This window comes from Fukomys damarensis, unplaced genomic scaffold (genome assembly GCF_012274545.1).
Source record: "Fukomys damarensis isolate Sample0158 unplaced genomic scaffold, DMR_v1.0_HiC HiC_scaffold_23, whole genome shotgun sequence".
NCBI lineage: Eukaryota > Metazoa > Chordata > Mammalia > Rodentia > Bathyergidae > Fukomys > Fukomys damarensis.
Window position 1 is genome coordinate 14,377,226 of NW_022900935.1, and position 23,689 is coordinate 14,400,914.

Sequence of the window (23,689 nt, forward strand, 5' to 3'; positions counted from 1 at the left end):
CTATAAAAACACAGAAGTTTTTAGAAATTAAAAGAAGATAATATAAGCCTCTGCCTCCTAGGGGTGAAATGATCAGATATGAAAGCAGCATGAGGCCTTCTTCATCCACAGGGTCCTTACATGACACACGGGGTTCCAACTCTGGGCACTTCTCAAGCCCCCAGGTGGCACCCACCACTGACTGAATAATGTGTTCTTTTGGTTTCCTAGTGATCTCTTGTGGCAACCCTGGAACTCCAAGCAATGCACAAGTCCTGTTCAGTGATGGCCTGGTTTTCTCCAGCTCCATTGTCTATGAGTGTCGGGAAGGCTACTATGCTACTGGCCTGCTCAGCAGACATTGCTCTGTCAATGGCACCTGGACAGGCAGTGACCCTGAGTGCACAGGTGAGAGCCTAGGCCTTCTGGGCTTCATGGTAAATGTTGCCCTGGGCAGTATGGCCCCTTATTGTCAAAGAAGAGAGCTGTCCAGGAGAGACTGGGAGAGCTCGTTGGAGTGGAAGGACTTGTGCCTGAATGAGGGAGGGCACACAAATGGCCTCTATTTAGTGGGCAAGTGGCAACCAGAGTTAAGTGCTTTATTTCATTTGCATATGTCATATACAGTCCCATTAAATAGCTAATGTGTGCCCCATCTTATGTATGGAATGACTGAGACTCACAGGGGTTGAGAAGATATATTGACCATTTCTCAGGATCTAGCCAGTTTCTTGGGTGTTTGTTTATTTGCTTGTTGTCTAGGGAAAAAACCTGGGGCTTAGTCTTATTCTCTTTCCACTTTAAGGCAGCCACCATCCACCATCTTTGTTATTTTTTCCTCTTCTTTGGACCCACCCCCCCACCGACCTGGCTCCAAAACATTGTAGCCTCACAGTTCTCTTTTCTTGCTCCTCTCAAGTGTACCCCAAACTCTTCCTTAGAAAGCCATTCACTGTGGATCCCACTGTGGAGGAAAGAAATAGAATGGAGTAATCTGACAATATTGTCCCTTTCAAAGTCCAGTCTGCATTTTCAAATTCATCTGACCTCTTGTATCGGATTCACTTTTGTTCTAAGTCCACAGTTCATCAAACCCATCTTCACTTGATTCTGTAACAGAGGCTTGACCATTTCAGAGACTGTAAGACCTTTGCTTCCAGGCTGTTTGGGCTACAGAGGTCTCCTGGGTAGAGCAGCAGGTTATAAAATGCATCCCTGGCAAACTGTCTTTTGTGGTCTATTAACACATCTTAGATTCCTCAATCTGGAAAGCCTGGGCCACTCCCTGGGCCCCCAGCCTCATTAGGAAGAGAGCCCTATGTGCACTTCCTGGGGAGGGGGTAGGTTTGAATAAGAAGAGTGGCCTCCGTATCCCAATTTCCTGGTGTACATAAGGATGATATGGGTATGAACAGCAGGGATGTTGAAGGCCCATGCAGGGAGATTTGATCTGACAGCCTTTAGGATGAACAGTGCCCACCAGGAGGCCTGTGAAGCACAGAGCATCCCTGATGTGACCATTTTCCTCCTGGACATGTACAGGGAGTGACAAATACAGTACTAGGATTCTGAGAAACAGTGTGGGAGGCTAGGAACAAATGCTATTGTATCTCCCTCATCCTAGTCATAAACTGTGGTGACCCTGGGATTCCAGCCAATGGCCTCCGACTGGGCAATGACTTCAGGTACAACAAAACTGTGACGTACCACTGTGTCCCTGGCTACACGATGGAGTCACACAGGGTATCTGTGCTGAGCTGCACGAAGGACCGGACATGGAATGGTACCAAGCCAGTCTGCAAAGGTGCGTCCTAGGGAGGAAGCTATGAACAGAGGGCCAAAAAAAAGATATACAAGTGAGGCATGGGCCTTGAATATAGAGAAGGGAAGGGGTGAAAGGGCACCCCAACATCTTATCGGGGGTGTGCACGGTGAGGACTAGTCCTGCACATCAGCTCAGAAGGAATCAGAAGGGACCAATGTAAGGCCTGGGCTTTAGACACTGAGGGGGTCCAGGGTTGGGCAAAGAGTGAACAGGACTGTTACACTCGAGAAGAGCCATTGTTAGGTACAAAAGTATCAGAATCCCCACAGAAAGAGAGGTCTTTGACCCAGGCTCCCGGCTGGGAACAGAGTAGCCCGTGGTAGTGACAGGGTTGGTTTCCTCAGGACAGTACCAGGGCTCAGCTTGCTCTGATCTCCTCCACAGCTATCATGTGCAAGCCACCCCAGCTCATCCCCAATGGGAAAGTTCTGGGGTCTGACTTCATGTGGGGCTCGAGTGTGACCTACGCCTGCCTGGAGGGTTACCAGCTCTCCCTGCCTGCGGTGCTCACCTGTGAGGGAAATGGATCCTGGTCCGGCGAGCTGCCTCAGTGTTTCCGTGAGTGGCTCACAAGGGCCTAGGCCCTCTTAGATGTCTCCTCCCCTTCCCTCTTCAGAGGTCTGCTGCTGGAAAGCCTAGAATAAATGTCCCCTCCCCAGACAGGGAAGAGATCCGTCAGACACTACTGCAGAGGAACAGAAGCTTAAAGAGGAGCATGAGAATTCTGTACTTTTACTGAGCTCTGATTTTGGACATTGTCTGGAGTCACAGTGGGACAAAATTAAGCCAGAGACAGAGAGGTGTTTCAAGAAACACCTGAGGGGTAGTTGCCTGGATGAGATGATACCCAAAGATGTGGGGACAATCAAGGCTAGAAACAGGCTTGTCTTTGTAGAAAATGCCCTCCCTATATGGGAAAGACCTCTGGGAGCCCACGGTTTCCTGGTGAGAGATTATTTCTTATCCACCTGGGCTAGCTGTGTTCTTAAGAGCCCCAAATCCATTTCAGGACTTTTCACTTACTGAGGCCCCCCACAGGAGCAAGCTGCAGCATGCTCATTCTTGATATACTCCACAGATGGGCTCTGGAAGGTTTTCTCAATGCCCATGCTTTGGACAAGCAGTAGTACCTATTTTGTCTTGCTAGTTGCCATTTACATAACTGCACAATCCATACACTCCTGACACTCTGAAAATCTGCCTCAATTTGGGAATTTCACATGAGATTAGGGACAAAAACTCAAATGGTGGACACAGGCCCTTGCATCATGGTTAACCAACCTTTGCTTACCATTTAAATCAGGACGTCTTAGAATTGGATGTGGGCTCAATTGCTTTATTTTCCCTCTTAAGAAATAACTAAATTGTTTTTAAACATTGAATTGTGGTCACTTTTTTTAATGCCCTGTATCAAAAAATACAAAGAAGAAAGTAAGACGTCCCAAAGATAACCACAGTTAAACTTTGGAGTCGGCCTCTGCATGAATCACAAGGCATTTTTTGCATATATAGTGACATGTATACGAATTTCTATAAATAGACCATGCTGTATATACTATTTTACAACTTCTGTTCATTGATGAGCCACCAGAATCTTTCTGCAAGCTCTGTCTCCACAGCACATACTGATGTACATAACATGTTTAATGACTTCAGAGAATTTCCTTGTTGTATATACCACAGTTTGTTTACTCTTCATTTCTGATGAATTTAGGTTATCTCCAATGTAATCAAGTTGGAAGGGTTTCTGCAATAATATCCCTGAAAATAGCATTTCTTTGCTCTTCCGGTAAAGTCCTAGAAATGAGAAGGTGGGGCCAGTGGGCAGGCACCCTGTATTTCCTGAACTGACTCCTAGAAAGGGTGTCCCAACTTATGTTCCCACCAGCAGCTGCAAGAATGTTTCCCCTCTCGCACCCTAAGCAACAATAGATGCTACCGGTATGTTTTGAATATTTATCAACCTGAGGAGCTTAAAAAGCCACCTCGTGTCTTTAATTGGCATTGCTGGTTATACTGACTGGGTTGCTCTTTCTTACCTGTCAGCTATTTGCATATCTTGGTCTTTTAATTGCCTCTTCCAGATATGGTAACTTCTGATGAGCTTGGCTTTTGATGGATGTCTAACTGTTCAGCCCAGATTCCCAGCTTCCAGGACACAGGCTAGTCCAGCATCCCTCAGGACTTTATGTACACACTCGCTGGTGCCTACACACACACATACACTCTCTCTCTCTCTCTCTCTCTCTCTCTCTCACTAACATCATGGCATAATGTGATGCTTATAGTGATGTCATGGGAGCTTTCCCTTTAGTCGTGAATATTCATAGTACACTCTAATTTTAACACCAGCTGAATGAAATTGATACACTCACACTACCCAGCACAGTGCAATATGACACTACACACAGAAAGCTGAGCAACTATCAAACTTTTGAAGATAAAAACCTTTGAGTCAACTCCTAGAAAATACTCCTAAGAATTTTACACTTGGGAAAGAAAAGTCATCTGTAACTTTATTATGAAAAAAATGCCTAATATAAGCATTGTGCTTCAATGTAATTGCAGTACAGCCAGTCACAACTGCAAAGTCATGTAGCCAGTAAATGATATCATAAACATAGAAAATGTTTGCACGATGATAGTAAATGAATAAAGCAAGATTTGCTTGGACATTCGGTTTGCAGCCAAGCACAAGTTTATACACAATTGGAGAAGACTCCAATTGGAATATTCACAAAATGGGCATGAAGTTTTAGAGCTGGATTGTAATTCGTTTTGTCTCAATGTTCTCTGTTTGTTGTTGCTGCTGTTGGGGACTGAACCCAAGGGCTCTCGCATGCTGAGCACATTCCCTACCTCTGAGCTGCAGCCCCAGACCCATCTCAATGTTCTAAACTTCTTGAAATGTTAGTCCATGGCTTGGGTGATAACTAAGCTCCGTGCAGTGGGAGGAAGAGGAGGCTCCTAGCAGCAGCTGCAGTAATGAGGCAGGCAGAAGCAGTAAGTGCTTGCTGGGGTTGGCCCTGTTTCCAGAGTTCAAGTGAAACTGGAGAAAAACAGGAAAAAGAACAAAGGTAGGGGTGGAGGCAGAAAAGAGTGGCTTCTGGGAAACAACTTGGACCCACTTTCCCCCTTTGTCTCCCCAGCTGTGTTCTGTGGAGATCCGGGGGTCCCACCCCGAGGGAGGAGAGAGGACCGAGGCTTTTCCTACAGGTCATCTGTGTCCTACTCCTGCCACCCCCCTCTGGTCCTGGTGGGCTCTCCGCGGAGATTTTGCCAGTCGGATGGAACGTGGAGTGGCACACAGCCCAGCTGCATAGGTGAGGGGAATCGGGAGTAGTGAGTGTCCCGGCTTAGGTGACCTCTGGGAACCGAGGCGAGGCGATGGCCTTCCTTCTTGGTCTTTGATGGTCTCATCTGCAATAGAGAGCAAGGCCTCCCGCTCTGAGCTCCATGGAGGAGCCAGAGCTAAGGTGCTTGGGGATTGGAATGGCCAGCCAGGCTTGGAGGGTGATGGCGGTCACAGGAGGTGGGGAGTGAGGCCAAGGCTCTGTCTTCCGTCCACATCTATCTGTCAGTGAGAGGAGGCAGTGAATATGTCAGTGACCACGGGTCTGCCTCTTTATTTTGCCCATCCAGATCCCACGCTAACCATGTGTGCTGATCCTGGTATGCCGCAGTTCGGGATACAGAACAATTCCCAGGGCTACCAGGTAATAAGATCAGCCCAGATCGGGCCTTTCTCCCTCCTGGCTCTTTCTGTCACTCTCGGTGTCAGAGGACCCAGGATTCTTTGTGGGGACAGGGGAAGGGTAAAGGGACTTTGGAAACTGGACAAAGGAAAGGAAAGAACTTGGCATGGCTCCCGAGGTTCAATATTCACACACACTGGGACTCAAGAGTTCCACTCCTGGAAACGCAAGCCAGAGATACTCTTGCACATATCATGAAAAAAAACTGTGGTATATTCATAGGATGGATTATTATGCAACAGTGAAAAGGACTTAACTGTGGCTCTACATGACAAGGATGAATCTTAGAAACATACCGTTAAATGACAAAAGTTTAGATATAAAGATTTAAACCAGTAAAAAAAGTATTAAATTGTTTAGAGATACAAGTATCAATATGTGATAGAACTATTTTTTAACAAAGCAAAGAAATTTAAAACACAAAATTCGAGATGGTGGTTCCCACTGAAGGAAGCTGAAAGTTGGGTCAGGGAAGGAGCACACGCAGTCCAACCCTTATCCTACACAGCACCCTCCACTTAAGGTGCTCATTTCATTATTACATTCGATATCTCTCTGTGTTACTACATTCATTTGTATGCATCAGAGGTCACACAATGGTTTTTGCAAAGAGTAGGCATGGGCCAGGTCACACAGGGCCCTGAGGCCACTGTAAGTATGTGGGGTTTTATTCCAAGTGTTATCGAAGGAGGCTCGATCTGATTCATCATTTGAAATACCACTCCAGCTGCTGAGTGAAGCATGGATAACAGAGAGGCTAAGAATAGAAGCTCTTAGACACGTCACACAGCATTGTCAAGACCCGGTGAAAGACATGGGTGGCGTTGTGTGAAAGCAGGAACAGTAGAGGCAGAGAAAAGTGGAGCCTCCAGGGATATTCTGTACACAGAGCTCCTCCATGGAACTAAGAGGCCCTCGGCAGGTTGGACTGAGGGCTGAAGGAATCAAACCTGACATGAAGGTTTTGATTTGGGCAACTGGGTGAATAAAGGTGCCATCTGCTGAATCACATGATGAAATGTGAGAGAAACAGGTTGGGCACGGAGGAAGGGCGTGGGAAGGCAGAGTTTTACATTGCATCTAAATGTGCTTCCGTACATAACAGAGGTTCAGGAGCACTTGAGCTGGGAACTAGTGTGGTCCAACCTGTAGTGCTATAAACTGGCCTGGCCATGTTAGGCCAGATGGACTGGAGGCACCGAGACAAAACTGGTGGTCATAGGAATATCAAGTGGACAGTCAGGAACTGGTGGGTGGGTGAAGGTGAGGAACACAGCCGAGCAGAGGGAAAGTGGCAATTTAACAGATATTTGCAAAGCACAGCATCAGATTCTGGGGGCCACATCTGTAAAGAAGACAGGTCTCCAACCCTTGGGGAACTTACAGTTTCCTAAAAGGAGGGGAAACCCCTGTGTGAAATTTGATTTTGCACGGTGATCACATTGTATAAAATGCTTTTGATTGCACTAAGGCATTTGAGTGCCACGACATTTCTGAATAGTTGTGACACAATGGCCATCCCTCTTTATACCTAGGAAGACTGGGTATAAACCTAGGAAGGCTTAGAGTAGAAGCCGGAAATCGGATCTAGGGTCTTCTGATTCTGTCCACCACCACCTTTTAATCAGAGCCCTGATCTAGCTCAGGGTACAGATAAGCCTGTGGAAGAGGTGTGGTATTGACTGCCCTAAAGGATCGGAAAAGGGTTTAACCAGGCAGAGAAGGCTTTTGTTGCAGCCCGAGGCATTAGTGTGGGTAGGAGTTGGGATATGGGAAGTGATGGCCATGTGACAGGCTTGGGAAGTGTCCCTGGATAGAAGGCGATGCCTGCCTTTTTCATTCTTGCTGCAGGTTGGAAGCACAGTTCTCTTCCGCTGTCAGAAAGGTTACTTGCTTCAGGGCTCCACCACCAGGACCTGCCTTCCCAACCTGACCTGGAGTGGAACCCCACCCGACTGTGTCCGTGAGTACCCCTCAGACTTCACTAACACCGTCGTGCCCCAACAGGGCATCCAGGATGCACTTGGATGCCACTTCCCATTTGATCTCTTTTGAGTCCTTATTCCTTTGAGCCCCCTCATTCCTTGGGGCCTCAAACCCTTAATGGAATTTGAAGGCAATTCCTTTGCCTTACAAAGACAAAAACTATCCAGTGAATTAGCCCCCAGCAGCAAAAACTAACAACTGCAAGGTCAAGCCTCGCGGGATGATGTCAGGTTCTGACCATGGCCCCTTCATCTTATCTCAGGCAAAGTGCTACAGGCTTAGAGAGTTGACCAAGCCAAGAGCCACGTGACTTTCAGAGAAGAGCCCGTGGAAGGCTTGGAAGGGCCTAGAAAGGAGAGGAAGGGAATGTTCCGTCTACGGGGGATGATGGAGAAGGCCCTGAAGACTCAACTCCTCACAATGTCTGTCCTCTCATCCAGCCCACCACTGCAAGCAGCCAGAGACGCCAACCCATGCCAATGTTGGGGCCCTGGACTTACCCTCCATGGGCTACACACTCATCTACTCCTGCCAGGAGGGCTTCTCCCTCAAGGGTGGCTCCGAGCACCGCACCTGCAAAGCAGATGGCAGTTGGACAGGCAAACCACCCATCTGCCTGGGTGAGTGAGGCCACGGGGAGCCACTGTAGGGCAGAGGCCAGAGGGCCATGGAGCGTGGGCTGAAAGAGCCAAACCATATCCACCTGGTTGTTCTGAGCACTTTGTATGAACTCCCTCGGTCCTCATGAGCATCCCATAAGGCAGCTGCTGGTTGCATCTCTAATATATAAGGAAACTGAGGCACAGAGAGCTAAAGCAACATTCCCAAAGCTACCAGCTGGTAAAGAGAAAGAGCTGAAGGTCTAAAGCAAGAATGGCGAACCTTTTAGTGATACAGTGATACAAACAGCCTCATGTGTGCCGTAGGCTCCCTACTGCTGATCTAAACTTTGGTACTCTAACTTTAGGGTCCTGGCTCAACAACATTTCCATCCTGCCCGGCAAACACAGAGAAGGCTTCATAGTCAAAGCCTTTATCAGGGGTAGAATTTAATAATGTCTTATTTTCATTGTACGAATTATTATCAATTTTATTTCTATAAATTAATAATTTTAAATTTTTTCTATTTATCAGTTATTTCAGTTTTATTTTTACTAGTACATGTCTACAGTATATGATGACATTTCTTATTTAAAATATCTTAGTTGCCACATATTGGTGTATATTTACGAGGCACAATGTGACAATGTGTAACAACCAAATCAGAGAAATTTCTCTCTTCAAACATTTATCATTTCAATGGGTTTTCCACATATGGTAGTTGTATATGGTTCTTTTAAAAGTACATTCATTATTTTTATTGTATCAAAATTCACATACTATTACATACAATGTCATATAATCATCATCACTCTTGGCTAAGAAACTCTAAGCCTATTAAACAGTTACATCCCACTTCTCCTTTTCCTTAGCCATGGTAACCTCTATTGTACTGTCTTGTCTCCATAAAGTTGCCTATTCTAAGTACCTCATTTTCCTGGAGCGATACACTGTTTTTGTCTTTTTGTGGCATATTTCTCTTGGTATAACATTCTCAAGATTCATCATTCATTTTATGGCTAAGCCATAACCCATTGTATGAATATATCACATTTTATCAGTTCATCCACTGAATACACAACAGAGTTGTTTCCACCTTGAGGCTGTTATAAATGCAGGTGCTGTGAACATACGTGTACTTGCACATGTCTTGTACAGATGTGTTTCCAGCTCTCTTGGGGGTATAGCTAGGAGTGGCATGGTAACTCCGTGAGTAACATACCGAGGAGCTGCCAGACTTTTCCAAACTGCCAGCAGCATTTTATCTTCCCACCAGCCATGCCCCAGGCTTCCAGTTCCTTTGCATTCTTGCCTTTCTTGTTATTGTATATTGATCTTCGGCAGGTGTAAAGTGGTATCTCATGGTTCGAGTGGTTTTCATCCCAATTAATTATTTTAACACATAAATATTGATACATACATGGTGTGCCACGTGATGTTTTGACATATGCATACATTGCAGAAAGGCTAAATCAAGCCAATGAACATATCCACTGCCTCACATAACTCATTTTTATACAAAAACGTTGAAAATCTCTCAGCAATTTCCAGTAGTTAACATTGTTAACTATTTTCAGCGTCATATACAACAAATCTTGAACTTATTCCACCTGTCTACACAAAGTTTTGTATCCTTGACCAAGACCTTCCCGATCCTACCTCTTCACTGCCACACACTCTGATAACCACCATTCTTCTTTCTGCTCCTTTGAGTTTAGCCTTTTTAGAATCCACATCTATGTGAGTTCATGCAGTATTTGACTTTCTCTGCCTGCTTTATTTCACTTAGTATGCTGTCCTCATGTGGGCAAGATGGGATTTCCGTCTTGTGATTATTATTTCTGTGTGTGGGTGGGTGGGTCTGTGTGGGTGTGTGCGTATAAATACAAATTATGGACAAATCCATATCTTGATTGATTCCATATCTTGGCTACCATGAAAAATGCTGCAATGAACACGAAAGTATAGTGATCTCTTCGACATACTAATTTCAAGTCCTTTGGGCATATACCCATTGCTGGTATTGATGGATCATAAATTGATTCCATTTTCATTTTTTCCTCCTGTTGACTATAAGATTATGGTAGATCCTGTTATCTCATTATTTAATGCAGTAATAAAGAATCACATATATGACTATATCCTAGTGCTTTGTTTAATACTTCAGTAACTATAGCTGAAATAATTGTAATTCTTTGTATTTTATTATTCTGAGATGGGTCTGTAGCCTCGCCAGACTGTCAAAGCAGTTCACGTCCTGCCTGGTCTAAGAAAATAAGTCCAAAGTCAGATGTCAGAGAACTAATGTCAGCAGCCATTAGCTTTCCAGCAGAGCATGAGTCAGAGGCTGATCCTGTTTCCTTCCATTCCTTTTCCCCAGCAGAGGTCCGGCCCAGTGGGAGACCCATCAACACTGCCCGAGAGCCACCGCTTGCCCAGCCCCTGGGTATGTATGGTGCTGATCACTGGCTTAAAAAAGCTGATACTGTTTCCATCACTTAGCCAGAGACCTGCACATGAATCGCTGAGTGCCTGGAGGAATGGCATGAAACCCTTAACTGACTCAAGTCAGTTTGCTTGCCCACCTTCCTAGCCAAGCAGCCTTGTGGGAGGAAGTAGAAACCTCATCCACAGGAGAGATCCAGGGCCATCCGGAAACATGTCCTGAGCTCCAGGCTCTGTAACCAGTGGTAGTGTGCTCACGTAGACACACAAACCCAGGTCCCACGCAGGACCTGCCTAGAAATGTTTACTTCTTTAAGACGGGTATTGATGCTTTCAGGATCACATCCAGAGCTGGACATACAATGACGGGTGCGCCATGACCAATGCAAAATTATTGTAGACTCTCACCTTGCTTTGGGGGCCTTCTACTTTTTTCTCACATGGGCTAGTTAGCTTTCCATCACTGTAACAAATACCTGAGATAATTAACTCGTGGGCGCATGTGGTAAAGGAAGCCCATGCGCATAGTAGACAGATGTGAAAGAGACAATAAGAGGACAGGCCAGGGCCCCACTGTCCCTTCAAGACCACTTCTCCAGTGAACTAAAACCTCCAGTTCTGCCTCTTAAAGTTCCCACCACCTCCCAATAGAGCCACGCTGGGAGCAGAACATCTACATATGGACCTTTGGGGGGCATTCGGGGTCCACACCATAGCACCACATTAGCATGTGTTTTCAACAGGAAGCAAGACTAGACTGGCATCATAAACTCAGTTCAGGGCTGTTTTGGTCACTGACCAGCTATGTCCTTGTGCAAATAAGCATCATCTCTTAAGCTTCAGTTACTTTCTGATAAGATAGGGATCAAAATTCTTGCCTTAGCGAATTATTACAAAGACCTATTAGTAGCTATCACTTCTTAGGAGATGTTACGTGCTCGATGTTGTGTAGCATGCAGTTTGCGTTGTTAGATCATTTCAGCCCTATGTAACTGGTGACGTAGGTGGGATGGGCTACAGAGCTACAAGTGCGGTCCCTGTAGGTGAGAAAGTTAAGATTCTCACTCGTGATCAAGAAATTGAGAAGTAACTGAACTAAGTTTGAGATCCAGATCAGTCTGCATCAGCAAATGTTCCTCTCCACCACACTGTACTAACATTAGCTTTATTCTCTCTTTTTTCCCTTTCTCCATCTTTTAGGCCCCTTTGCTCTTTTTTATTTCCTTCCTTTTTCTCCTGTCTTCCTTCTAGTTCCCCATTTTTATCTTTTTTAAATTTTTATTTTCAATTGAAAAATGGTAAATGTATATATCCATGGGGTACAATGTAAAGTGAGATTTAACATATATGTTTTAGTGTACCTAAATGAATCTAATTCACATGCCCATTAACTCACCCAGTTATCTTTTGTGGTGAGAGCATTTAAAATCTAGTCTTTAAGCAATTTTGAAATATATAATATGTTACTGTGCCCTATATCACCATGCTGTGCAATAAATAACTAAAACTTATTCTTTCCACCCAGCCAAAACTTGGTCCTCTTGAACACTCTGTCCCCATCCCACCTCTCCGCTTCCAGCCCCTGGTAGTCCCCATTCCACTCTCTACTTCTGTGAGAGTAGAATTGTTTAGCTTGCACATGCACACAAGCTCATGCAATTTTTGTGCCTGTCTTGCTCCCTTCGTCTAATGTCCTCCTGGCTCATCCCTGTTGTTACAAACAGCTGAAAATGCATTTCCATTTGAAGACCAAATTATATCCTGTTGTGTGTACATACCACATTTTCTTTACCCGTTCATCCACCAGTGGGCACTTAGGTGGATTCTATATTGGCTATTGTGAAAATGCTGCAATGAGCATGGGAGTATGGATATCTCCTCAACATAATGATTTCACTTCCCTCCCTCCATCTACTCTGAGATACGAGAGGTTCATAAAAGGACCACGGCATTCTACCATCCTCCTCACACGTTAGGCTGTAGGGAAAGAAAACAACTTCAGTGAGTGAGCTGGAAAGAGTTTTCAGGTGGCCCCGATTTTACCAGCAACACACAAAGTCCTTCTCACATGTGTTTCCCAATTCCTCTAGTTCCTGGGGATGTTTTTGCCAAGAATTTCCTATGGAAAGGAGCCTATGAGTACCAAGGGAAGAAGCAGCCAGCTATGCTTAGAGTGACCGGCTTCCAGGTTGGCAACAGCAAGGTCAATGCCACCATGATTGACCACAGTGGTGTGGAGCTACACTTGGCTGGTAAGGAGGAGGCCATGTCCCTGAAAAGCAGGGCAAGTAGAGAGGATGATGGACACGAACTTCTGCCAGGATGAGTTTAATCATCATGTGAAGCTCAGACTTGTCTAATGGTCCAAGGGAGGAGAAGGCACCATGTTCATTTTGACCATAGACTAATGAAGCAGTTAGATGACAACCATTAATAGCATAAATATGTAAATAACTCACGTACAAGGAGAAGAGAGACTGATGTATCTAAAACTGAACCGAAAGTAAGGCAGAAAATTTCCAGAAGCCCAAATTTAATCAATAAATGAAAGAAAATATCTCTCATCAAAAATATAAAAAATAAATGCAAAAATATCATTTTCTGTGTATCCCATCAAACTCAGCTTTTAAAGTATAAACCTTAGTGCCGTCATATTGATAGCAGTAAGAGTCAAGGTATGAAATAGTGCAGTAGGGGCCAGAGATTTAGCTCAGTGGTTCCACTGCCTGCCTCACAAGCGCAAGGGCCCGAATTCAATTCCCAGTACCAAAAAGAAAAAATAAAATAAAATAGTGCACTTCTAGAAAAAAATGGCATAGATCCTTGAAAATGATTGAATTCATTAATTACATTTCTAATGGTTTTTATTGTAAGAAATTGACACGAAGGGAGCCAAACATTTGCAAATAAAGTATGATTACTTTAGAGAATCAGCTTTATAAAAAGCTGAAAATAGAAAATTTCTCAAACATTAAAAAAAAATGTTCTGTAATTCTGTATATCTGCTGGATAAAATACTCCAAATCAAGGGGAAATGCACCCCCTATAATGTATTTATGATATCACTCCAGATTTTAAAGAAAAACATTGCATTATAAGACAGAAAACTAGAAATACTTACACTAAAATGTTAACAGTAGTTATTACTTAGTAGAGACATTAGGAGAGGTGTTTTTCTCTTCATATACTTCTGTGTTTTTCAAAATGTTCCCAATTTTTGTTTAATCAGAAAAACTAAATATCTTAGCAAGTGTCTCTTGAGTAGAGATAGAGAAGTGAATGCACGAATGAGCGAAGGGACGCACTGCCCCACTGCCCCACTGCCCCACACACAGCCATGTCCACTAACGCACACCGCCACGTGGTCCTATTTTGAGTAGAGATAGAGAAGTGAATGCACGAATGAGCGAAGGGACGCACTGCCCCACTGCCCCACACACAGCCATGTCCACTAACGCACACCGCCACGTGGTCCTACGCACTCACATGCTCTGACACATATCCATAACACACGCTCCCGTGGTGAGTGCTCATGCCACCCTGCACCTCCTGAATTGTAAACATGTCCGTACATCAACAGACAGATCAGTGTGCACAAAATCGCATTCTACCACCACATGTGTAAACAGGATCAATCTCCACACGATGATCCAGTTATTAACGTGTGTTATACACATCCTGGCATGCACTCACGTTCAGCCTACACTAACTCACAGGAAACCCATATTCACCCCCTACAGATGTGCAGAGAATGTTTCTATCAACGTTACATGTGAAATTCCATTCAGGCCCTCCCTCATGCCCACGTGCCCACAAATTTTTGTTTTGAGATTTTTGCACATCTTTCAAATGTATTTTCTGAATTTTGCTTTTCCAGGAAATTACAAAAAAGAAGATTTTCATCTCCTGCTGCAGGTCTACCAAATTATAGGACCTGAGGAGGTCTTTGTGAATAAGTTCAAAGATGATCACTGGGCTTTAGATGGACACGTAAGTTCCACCAACTGACCCCTGCAACTGACCTGATTCCCAGGTCACTGGCAGGGAAGAGGATGTATGCAAACTCCACAGAAGGGTGCGGAGACTCCAGGATCAACACGGAACATAGAGGAAGTTCTTGGGGGGCCGGGACTAGAAGCAAGGAGGTCCTGATCTGCTAATGAAGTGGACAGTGGAAAATAAAAAAGGGCTGGAGCACTCAGAATCAAGTGATGCTCCTCTGCCTGTACCTTCCTTTTTCACCTGTGGTAGAGTGGCACATACCACATCTATGGTGTCCCTGTGTTGGATTGCTGGTACTAGAAGAGGAAGGGTATAAAGGAGCAAGAAGTCAAGGTGGGCCAGAGTATCAAAGCGCCAAGCAGTAACTGTTACCTCCTTGGGGACAAGACTAGCTGGTGGAGCACTGTGTCTGAGTGACTTTAATTTATAAACACATTAAAAGAACCAAGTGGTTTCTCTAGGGCCTGGCATCTACTGACAGTTCCTTGGTATATCAGAGGTGATCTGTGGGTCTCCTTGGGTGTCTGGATACCAGCCAGCTTCAACAGTGGCAGAAACAACAGACTTCACCCTTCAGGAGGGTTGCCAGGTGTGAGGACAAGGGTCAAAGGTGGGGCCCAGGGCTAGCAGCGCAGGCAAGAGGCAAGGCCAGAGGGAGCTGTGGGGCTGTGAGCAACAGGAGGTACCACCTAGGATGGCAGCCAGTCTGGGCTCCACGGAGGACAAGAGGCAGAGGGAGCAGGGAGGAGTTATTGTAACCCTGCGTATCCCCAAAACTAATAGCTTTTGGAACTGTGATGAGTTCTCCAAAGCAAGTTAAAACTGCTAGGCACATTGTAATAAGCTTCCCTTCATTCCATGATGCCCCCAAAGTCAGTTTTCATCAAAGTAATGACAGCTCACATGTATCTAAGGCCTATTAATTAAGCCATAAATGCTTTATCTCTATTAACTCATTCAACCTTCACAGCAACCCTATGCCATGGATATTGTTCCTGTTTTACAAATGAGAAACGGAAGCACAGAAAGACTAATTTGGCCAGTAAAAAATAACATCATCTCCCCACCTCAGACTGCACAGGCACCCCACCCCCCATGTCAGTCTTGCTCTTCCCTGGCCCGGGTATGGGCAGAGGGTCACATATCTGTGTGCTGGGGCAGAAGGCAGTGGGTGAAATCAGCCTGCCTGGCAGAATTTTCCTGTGAGTGAGTCTCTGGCCTGGCCTGGGGTGCCCAGCAGGAGTTCTGGGTCCTTCTAGCATGCCTTGCATCTTGCTCTTTCTGCTCCCCACCATCACAGGTCTCATCAGAATCCTCTGGAGGCACCTTCATCTACCAGGGCTCCGTCAAGGGCCAAGGCTTTGGGCAGTTCGGCTTTCAAAGACTTGGTAACTAGCATCATCTGCCCCATGGAAGTGTGAGCTTGTGGGGGTGGCAGAGAAACTGCATGTTGTGGGATGGGGAGAAGGCCTGCAAGGCACAACATCTGAGACAGGATCACACCCTCCTTAGGGCCCCAGATGCCTCCAAGATTGTGACAAAAGCCATGGTACAGCTCTCTAGAACCACACACCTAAGCCTGACACACTCAGTCACACTCAGCCCTTGAGTTGAGTTACAGGGACAGTCCCTCAGGCATCACCCTGGCTCAAGGCCTGAAGATGTCCTGCAGCAGTCAAGTGAAGGTTTTTAGGGCTGAGCTGCCTCATGATGCCGCTTCCTCCTGAGCCCAGTCCTGAAGGCTGGTATGGTCCCCACGTCACACATGAGAAACCTGAGCACCAAGACGGGTCCTCTCCTTCTTGCTTCCTGGGATCCTGACCAAATTTGCCCAGCCTCAGAGTGATGTGGAGAGGGGCCCTGGCTTCTCAGGAGAAGTGCCCACGTAGATAGCAGGCAGTTACGGGTGCTAGAGTCCTGCTCTATACCCTGGGCATCATCACCTCCAGTTTCCAAGACTCCTTCTGCCAGGCCAACTTATTGCATTTTCTCTAGTTCTGACCTCCCAAAAGCTCTCAGTTATAACAAAAATCCATCTCCCATGGTTCACCCTCCCCCAGAGTTGTCCTGTCTCTGTCTTCCTAAACCATGTGGAATACGAACACTCTCTCCTGTGCAGCAGCCCTTCAGACACCTGAAGGTGTTATAACTCCCACAGGGGAATGCACTGTTAATACTCCAGAAGGTCAAGGTTCTTGTTTGGGCTCTGCAACTGACTTCCTGTCCCTGAGACAGACCTCTCCCTCTTCAGAACTCCATTTCCCCCGATTAGATAATTGCTTTCAGAGGCCACAGAGTCTGATGTGTTCATCTGGGCCCTCAAAGTCCACGGAGTCACAGGAGGAGGAAGGAAAAGCCTCCAGAAGGGGGTCCTTCAGCCCCATCTCAACTTGAGCAGTTCTCCCTCATCTGTGCTATATTTTGGCTCCATCTGATAAGAGGACTCTATGGCCATGAGAAGCATAGGAATTTCTAACAGACTGAGTCATTTAAGCCGTGGTTCCAGGTCTTTCCACAGTCACCTTCCCTGGGACTGGACATAGGCCATGCTGAGTAGGATGTGATCAGAACAGGCAAGAGCCTAGGGCCCTTCCCAGGGAATGCCAGTGTTTGGAAGGCAGGCAGCAGGAGTCTGACAGCCAAACAGGACCGGGTGACACTTTCCCATGATGTGTGGTACATAGAGTGGCCAACGGGGACTGTCCACCTGGTGCTATGCACCTACGACTCGAGTGTTATTACACTTTGGGGCTTTGCAGACCGCAGGCTGTTGGAGTCAGAACACGAGTCCATCGGCCGCCACTTCGCTTCCAACAGCAGCTCTGTGGCCGCTGCCATCCTGGTGCCTTTCATCGCCCTCATCATTGCTGGCTTTGTGCTCTATCTCTACAAGCACAGGTACCGTGGAGGAAGAAACCCAGGCCGGGAGGGCGACCAACACAACCCACCGGGGGCCTCCTTGGTTTGGGAGGGTGTGTGTAGCCTTGTAAAGGGAAGAAAGAGTCCCTCCACCGCCTCTCCCCCTTTGGACCCCAGTAAAGTATCTCTGTGTCTGTCTGTGTCACAGTCTCTCTCTCCTTCCCAGGAGAAGACCCAAAGTTCCCTTCAATGGCTATGCAGGCCATGAGAACACAAACGTCCGGGCCACATTTGAGAATCCCATGTACGACCGCAACATCCAGCCCACAGACATCATGGCCAACGAGGCGGAGTTCACAGTCAGCACAGTGTGTACCGCAGTATAACCCCCAGGCCTGGCTGCTACCGCTGCTGCCACCGAGAGCCCCGCCTCCAGCAGCTGGTGAGACTGGGGTTGGGGGTGGGAAGCAGGCTGTGCGGGCTGGGCCAGACACATACCTGGCTGTGCGCAGGCACTCTGACAGGGCCACATACCCAGAAGCACGGGCACAGGCAGGAAGAGAGGACTGCGGCGCACCCAGCCACACCGTGCACCGGGCGCTGAACTGGGCACTGCACAGACCTGATTAAATCCCGTCCACCTGTGAGGTGGATGCTGCTGAGATTCTCACCTCACATGAGAAAACTGAAAACAGACAATTAAAAATGCATGCACTTGATCAGGATCACACAGCTAATAACTACTGGGTTAGAATCCAATCCCTAGCTTGATGAGTTAGCCCAGGAGGGGGAAAAAAAAACTACAGGCAGAAAAATCTAGATTCTAAGTGTATTCTCCAGCCACAGTAAGGAAGAATAAAAAGATGGATCCAACTAATTTTCTTTCATTCTTTCCCCTTTTTTCTTTCTTGGCTTGGCCTCTTCTCATGCTGCCCTGGCTGCCATCCTACCCTACCGATCCTTTCTTCTACCAATTCTTCTGTGATCTATTTATCCCCAGCTCCCCCGGGGGCAGGAAGGAGCTCCCTGGGCACAGTGCCCAGTGCCCTTTGTCCGTCTCTGCCTGTGTCTGCCACTGCTGGGACTCGGGCCCCACCCTGCCACCATCTATGCCTGCCACCCTGGAGAGGACTCCTGCTATGCCCTGGCTTGCTACAGTAAAGGAAGAGGAGCTACCGACAGAGGAAGGAAGTGTATGGATTTAAAATCGCAAAGCAACTTGTGGGTGTGCATGGCTGGGAGGGCCCTGAACACACACACACAAACACTCACTTCTCCCTCATTTGTGTCCTATGGAAGAGATAACAGAGGCTTAAAAACATAAGTGTGCGTGTAAAAGATGCCCTGTGCCCTGATCCCTACAAACCCAGAGACGATATGGAGTCATAATCAGCTATCTCAAACTAACGTGCTCTTCACTGGTCCCATGTGTGAGGACACCACACATGCATTAGGAAGGGTGCCTCCCAGGGCAGAAAGCAGAAAGCAGTCGCTTGCAGGTGCATGGTCCCATCTGCACAGCAGCGGCAAGGATGACCCTGGAGACAGGCAAAAATCTTCGGAAATAATTAGGCGATCAGTTCCTTTATTTTTTCAAACATAATTATATTGAGTTCTAAATCAGTGAATTAAAAATAACTTGGGTCCTGGGAAAAAAGGGTGAGCCAAAGAGAGGAGGGCAGGAATCTGGCCAAGAGCCTAAGTTCACATCTGGCTGTCCAATGACCAAGGGAAGAGGAGAAAGCAAATCTGTGACCCAGAAAGACGTAACGGGTCTGACAGCAGAAGGAACGTGCTAGAGACGATGCGCAAGGCACCCAAAAATGACAGTTGCCAAGCACTGGGTTTCTTTTCTGTGCCTGACACTTTACATATATAATTTGTAGTTTGTATAGTAAAATCAAAAGAAGATTGATATTCCCATTTTATAGATGAGAACACTGAGGCCCAGGAAGGGACAAGAGCCACAAAGTGAGTAAGAAGAGTAGAATCAAAATGCAGACCCAAATCACACTGACCCCAAAGTCCACTACACCCTCTTCCAGAATCTCAGGCTTAGAAGGGGCACCAAAGAAAGGAAAGGGTGGGCGAGTCTTGACATTAGCCCTGTGACCAGGTGCAGCAGACAGGGATACCTGTGTCCCTTCTGGGTTCTGTTCTTTCCACCTGGATAGCATCGGGACAGGAACCCAGTAAAGCCACCCCACACTCACTCCCTGCCTCCTGGCATTGGTGCTGGCCCCTCAGCTCCCAGAAGCCCCTGACTACAGCAGGCAGAGGAGCTGATACCTTCTGAATCAAAAGAACAGAGTGTATGAAAGTCACACTTTATCCACCTCCTTGAAAGTAGTTTTGATTTATCTTGACAGTTTCCTTGTGCTTGAGTCATTAATGAACCCCATATGAGTAGTGTTCTGAAGCCCACAAGTTCAGGAATCAAAGTATTGCATTTGGGGCCACTTTCTCCGTCCTTGGGGAGATCCCCATGGGCTTACACCCTCTGCATATATGTCATGCCGACCTCAGCTGTTTGTGTGACATGTTGAAATAACAAACAGAAATGTGTCAAAGAGGGGAAGGAGGGTCATCTGATTCCCTAATTCTGGGTTGGGACAATTAAAAGATTGGCCGATGTCAAGATGAGCTAAAGTGAAAGGTGCCACTTCCAGCAGGTACGATGGAAACTGGCAACGGTGGGAGCCCACTCCTACCCCCAGCCCCCGGGACACCACATCCCCAGGCGAGGTGGGAGAGGACTGGTCCAAAGAAACACGCTCACACTGTCATCCTTTTCATCCCTGGGACAAACGCAGGAAGCTCTGCGGCTCCTTCCCCTTCTCACGTGCTGATCTGCGGGACTCCTCCTCTAGCCCTGCTCCCCCTCCCCTGTGTTTCCTTGCGAGTCCCACCAGATGCCCAAGGAGTACAGGCTGCTGAGCACGCAGCACTCTGCTGTGCAGCACCCTCTCCCTGACTCTGGCATTTTCTCTCCACCTCCAGAGACTGGGACAGAAGCGGGCCAGATTAGGCCCTTCACCGCCTTTCACACCACCTACCCACCACCGCCATCCCATGAGGGGAAAAAAAAAGTAAAACAAAAACAAAAAAAATCTTTTGTACAGAGATATATTTTTATTATACAAAGTTTGTACAGTACCAAAAGGAAAGAAAAAGGGGTGTAAATTTTTTTCATTATTGTAGGTAAATAGTAGTGAAAGCCTTTTTTGTAAATGTAATAAAATGTATAAATATGGTTTTCAGAAAACATCAAGTGCTGTAAATATGTAATCTACACATCTTCTTGGCTTGTCTGCAGTATATAAATTTAATTTATCTGTCTCTGTATATGAGGCTTCCCCCGCTGGGGTCCTGCATTATGGTACTTTCCCGAATTTGAAAGCAATTTTAAATTTTTTGAATTCAAATAAAATATAAATTTTTGCATTGGTTTTCTTACATTTTTATGGCCTCCTTCGTGGCTAGAGGCAAGTGTTTGTTGGAAGAAGTGGAAAGGCATGCTTTAGGCTACCACCTAAGAATGGAAATGTGGAAGTTTCTTCCTTGTCTACAGCACGGGCCCACTGCCACATGATATACTCCCAGCTAAAATGATATTGTATACAACACACAGAATTAACTGAAAATGATCAAAGACCTAAAACTGTAAAACTCTTACAAGAAAACATAGAAGGAAAACTTCATGATGTTAGATTTGTTGAAGATCTGGATATGACACCAAAAGCAGACAAGAAGAGAAAAAATGAGATAAGGTAGACTTTATCAAAATCAAAAAGCTGTGCACACCAAAGAAGCAATCACTGGAGTGAAAGGCCATCAGTCTATGGAAGAGAAGAAAATATTTGCAAGTCATATATCTGATAAAGGGTTAATATGTAGACTATATAAAGAATACAAAAAAAAAAAAAGAGTAAAGAACTCCTAGAAAAGACTTGAAAAGTCGCTGCTCTAAAGAAAATACATAAATGGCCAAAACAAACACATTTGAAAAGATGCTCGAGATCGTTAGTCATTGGAAAAATACAAATCAAAACCACGATGTGATACCACTCGCTGCATACCCATCAGGATGGCTACAACAGGACAGGACAGGACAGGAAAGGAAACAAAGGAATAGAAATGAAAGCAAGGCAAGGCAAGATGAGGCAAAGCAAAGCCAGACAAGGCAAGGAGCACTGACAAGGATATAGAGAAATCTGAACACTTGTGCCCCGTTAGTAAGAATGTAAAATGGTGCTGTCACTATGGAAAACAATATGGTCGTTCTCAAAACACTAAAGATAGAATTATACAACACAGTAATTCCATTTCTTGATAGATAGATATATATATATATATCCAAAATCATTGAAAATAAGGTCTCACAGAGAAATTTATGTGCCGTGGTTCATAGTAGTAGTGTTTACAATAGCCAAAAAGTGGAAACAAGTCAAATTTCCATCAGTGGATGGGTGGATAAACAAAATGTGATACATATGTACAATGGCATATCATTCAGCATTAGAAGGAAAAATCTTCTGATGAGCTGCAACATGAATGAACCCTGAGAACATTATACTAAGTAAAAGAAACCAGTTGCAAGTAACAAATAATGATTCCATTTCTCTGAAGTAGCTAGAGTAGTCAAATCTACAGGGACAGTAGAATGGTGATTATGGGGAATAGAGAGTCACTGTTTAATGGGGACAACGTTTCAGTTTTGTAAGAGGAAAAGTTTTGAGGGTTGATCTCACAACAATGTGAATTTACTAAACACTACTGAACTAAGTTGGCTCAAGTCAAGAACATGGAGACAGTTGCTTCTCTTCAGGGATGGGGTTTGGCCTGGAGGGCCAGGTTCAGGATCTGAGGACTGCAGCCTAAAAGGCAGGAGTGCTTAGGCAGCACAAAATTTATAGTAGAGAAAAGAGGACTCAGAGGATCTTCAAGGCAAGACAGTCAGTAAGGAATAGTGAGGAAGGTAAGGAGGGCTGGCCAGAAATCATGTACCAGGAATCATCACTTTGTGTGGAAAATACACCCAGATGATCTCCCGTTTTCTGACTTCCATTGCCCTTCACTTCAGCTCCAACTGCTTTTCCCCTCCTTTATCACTTCAATAATCCAATTCGGATTTTTTCCCAGTTTCAATAGGCATTTTGTCTAGGACAAGATGCCTGGTATTTATCTCTTGCCACATGGAACCAGCTGGGTGGACTCAGCCCTCCTATTGAGACCTCAGGTAGCTTGTCAGGGTTCAGGATCGGGGACTAGACTGTTGTACAACACAAATCCCCACTGGATTGGGTAATGGAGAGCCAAGAGGAAAGCATTAAGTAGAAGTCCAGACTATGAATTCATCCCAGCATACACTTTACCAAAAAATAGCGGACAATTTCTGCTCACCCCCAAACATCAGGCCAAGCACATAGAAAGAGGGGGAAAGTCCAAACCACAGTGCCTGGGAGACAACCTACACCATCCCATCAACCAACTATATTGAGAGAAGACAGTCTCCTTGAACTAGGAACTCAAACAACCAACCAAAGCCCCTTCACCCTCTTTCACTACAAAAGAATCACCCCTTATCACTTGTCTAGTAAAATCTAATACACTTATTGTATCATGGCCAGAATAAAACATCCACATATCTTCAAAGATAAAGGCAAGTAATGAAAATACTTCTCCCAAAAAGGGGGAAGAAATATTTTAAAGTATCTCAACATTAATTAAATATAAGCAAGCAAGTGCAAACATTAAAGTACAACACAAATCAGTTCCAAAACTCCTAATACAAATAGCCAACAAGGAGTGAAATAAGAGCTTATGAAAAGAATGAGCAATTTAGAAATTAAGATCAAATTGCGAAGGGATCAATACATAAAGTATAGATACAGAAAAATGTAATAAAGGTCATATTGGAAGGAAATTAAAACATCTAATAAAACAATACCTATATGAAGAGGTGAAATAGATAAAAAAAGAAAGTGAAACACAACACAGACAAAATAAGCCAAATTATAGAAGCACCTGAAGAGGGAAATGTAAATAAAAGACACAGAGCAAATATTTAAAATTAGACTCTAAGAAAATATTCTAAAGCTGAAAGAAAAATTTGACCTGTGTATTGAAGGGCTCACCATGTTTCTGAAAAAAATTACCTTAGAATGGTAATATCCCAGTGAAATTGTAAGATTTTTAAAGAAAAATAAAACATTTCCTGGGCCTGTATGTTCAACAA

The 23,689-nt window shown here is 45.3% G+C and overlaps 1 protein-coding gene across 1 annotated transcript in view; it reads left to right on the forward strand.

Moving 5' to 3' along the window:
* Positions 1–20,586, forward strand: part of Csmd2 (CUB and Sushi multiple domains 2) — a 553,879-nt gene extending 533,293 nt beyond the window's left edge. The window contains 14 exon segments of the mRNA XM_033767260.1: positions 211–387; positions 1,604–1,783; positions 2,189–2,362; positions 4,954–5,127; positions 5,447–5,520; positions 7,411–7,522; positions 7,986–8,165; positions 10,529–10,591; positions 12,681–12,842; positions 14,468–14,580; positions 15,893–15,980; positions 17,352–17,490; positions 17,678–17,893; positions 18,452–20,586. Coding sequence (XP_033623151.1) covers positions 211–387; positions 1,604–1,783; positions 2,189–2,362; positions 4,954–5,127; positions 5,447–5,520; positions 7,411–7,522; positions 7,986–8,165; positions 10,529–10,591; positions 12,681–12,842; positions 14,468–14,580; positions 15,893–15,980; positions 17,352–17,490; positions 17,678–17,837 — 1,796 coding nt within the window. The 3' untranslated portion in view covers positions 17,838–17,893; positions 18,452–20,586.
* Positions 20,587–23,689: the final 3,103 nt, after the last annotated feature.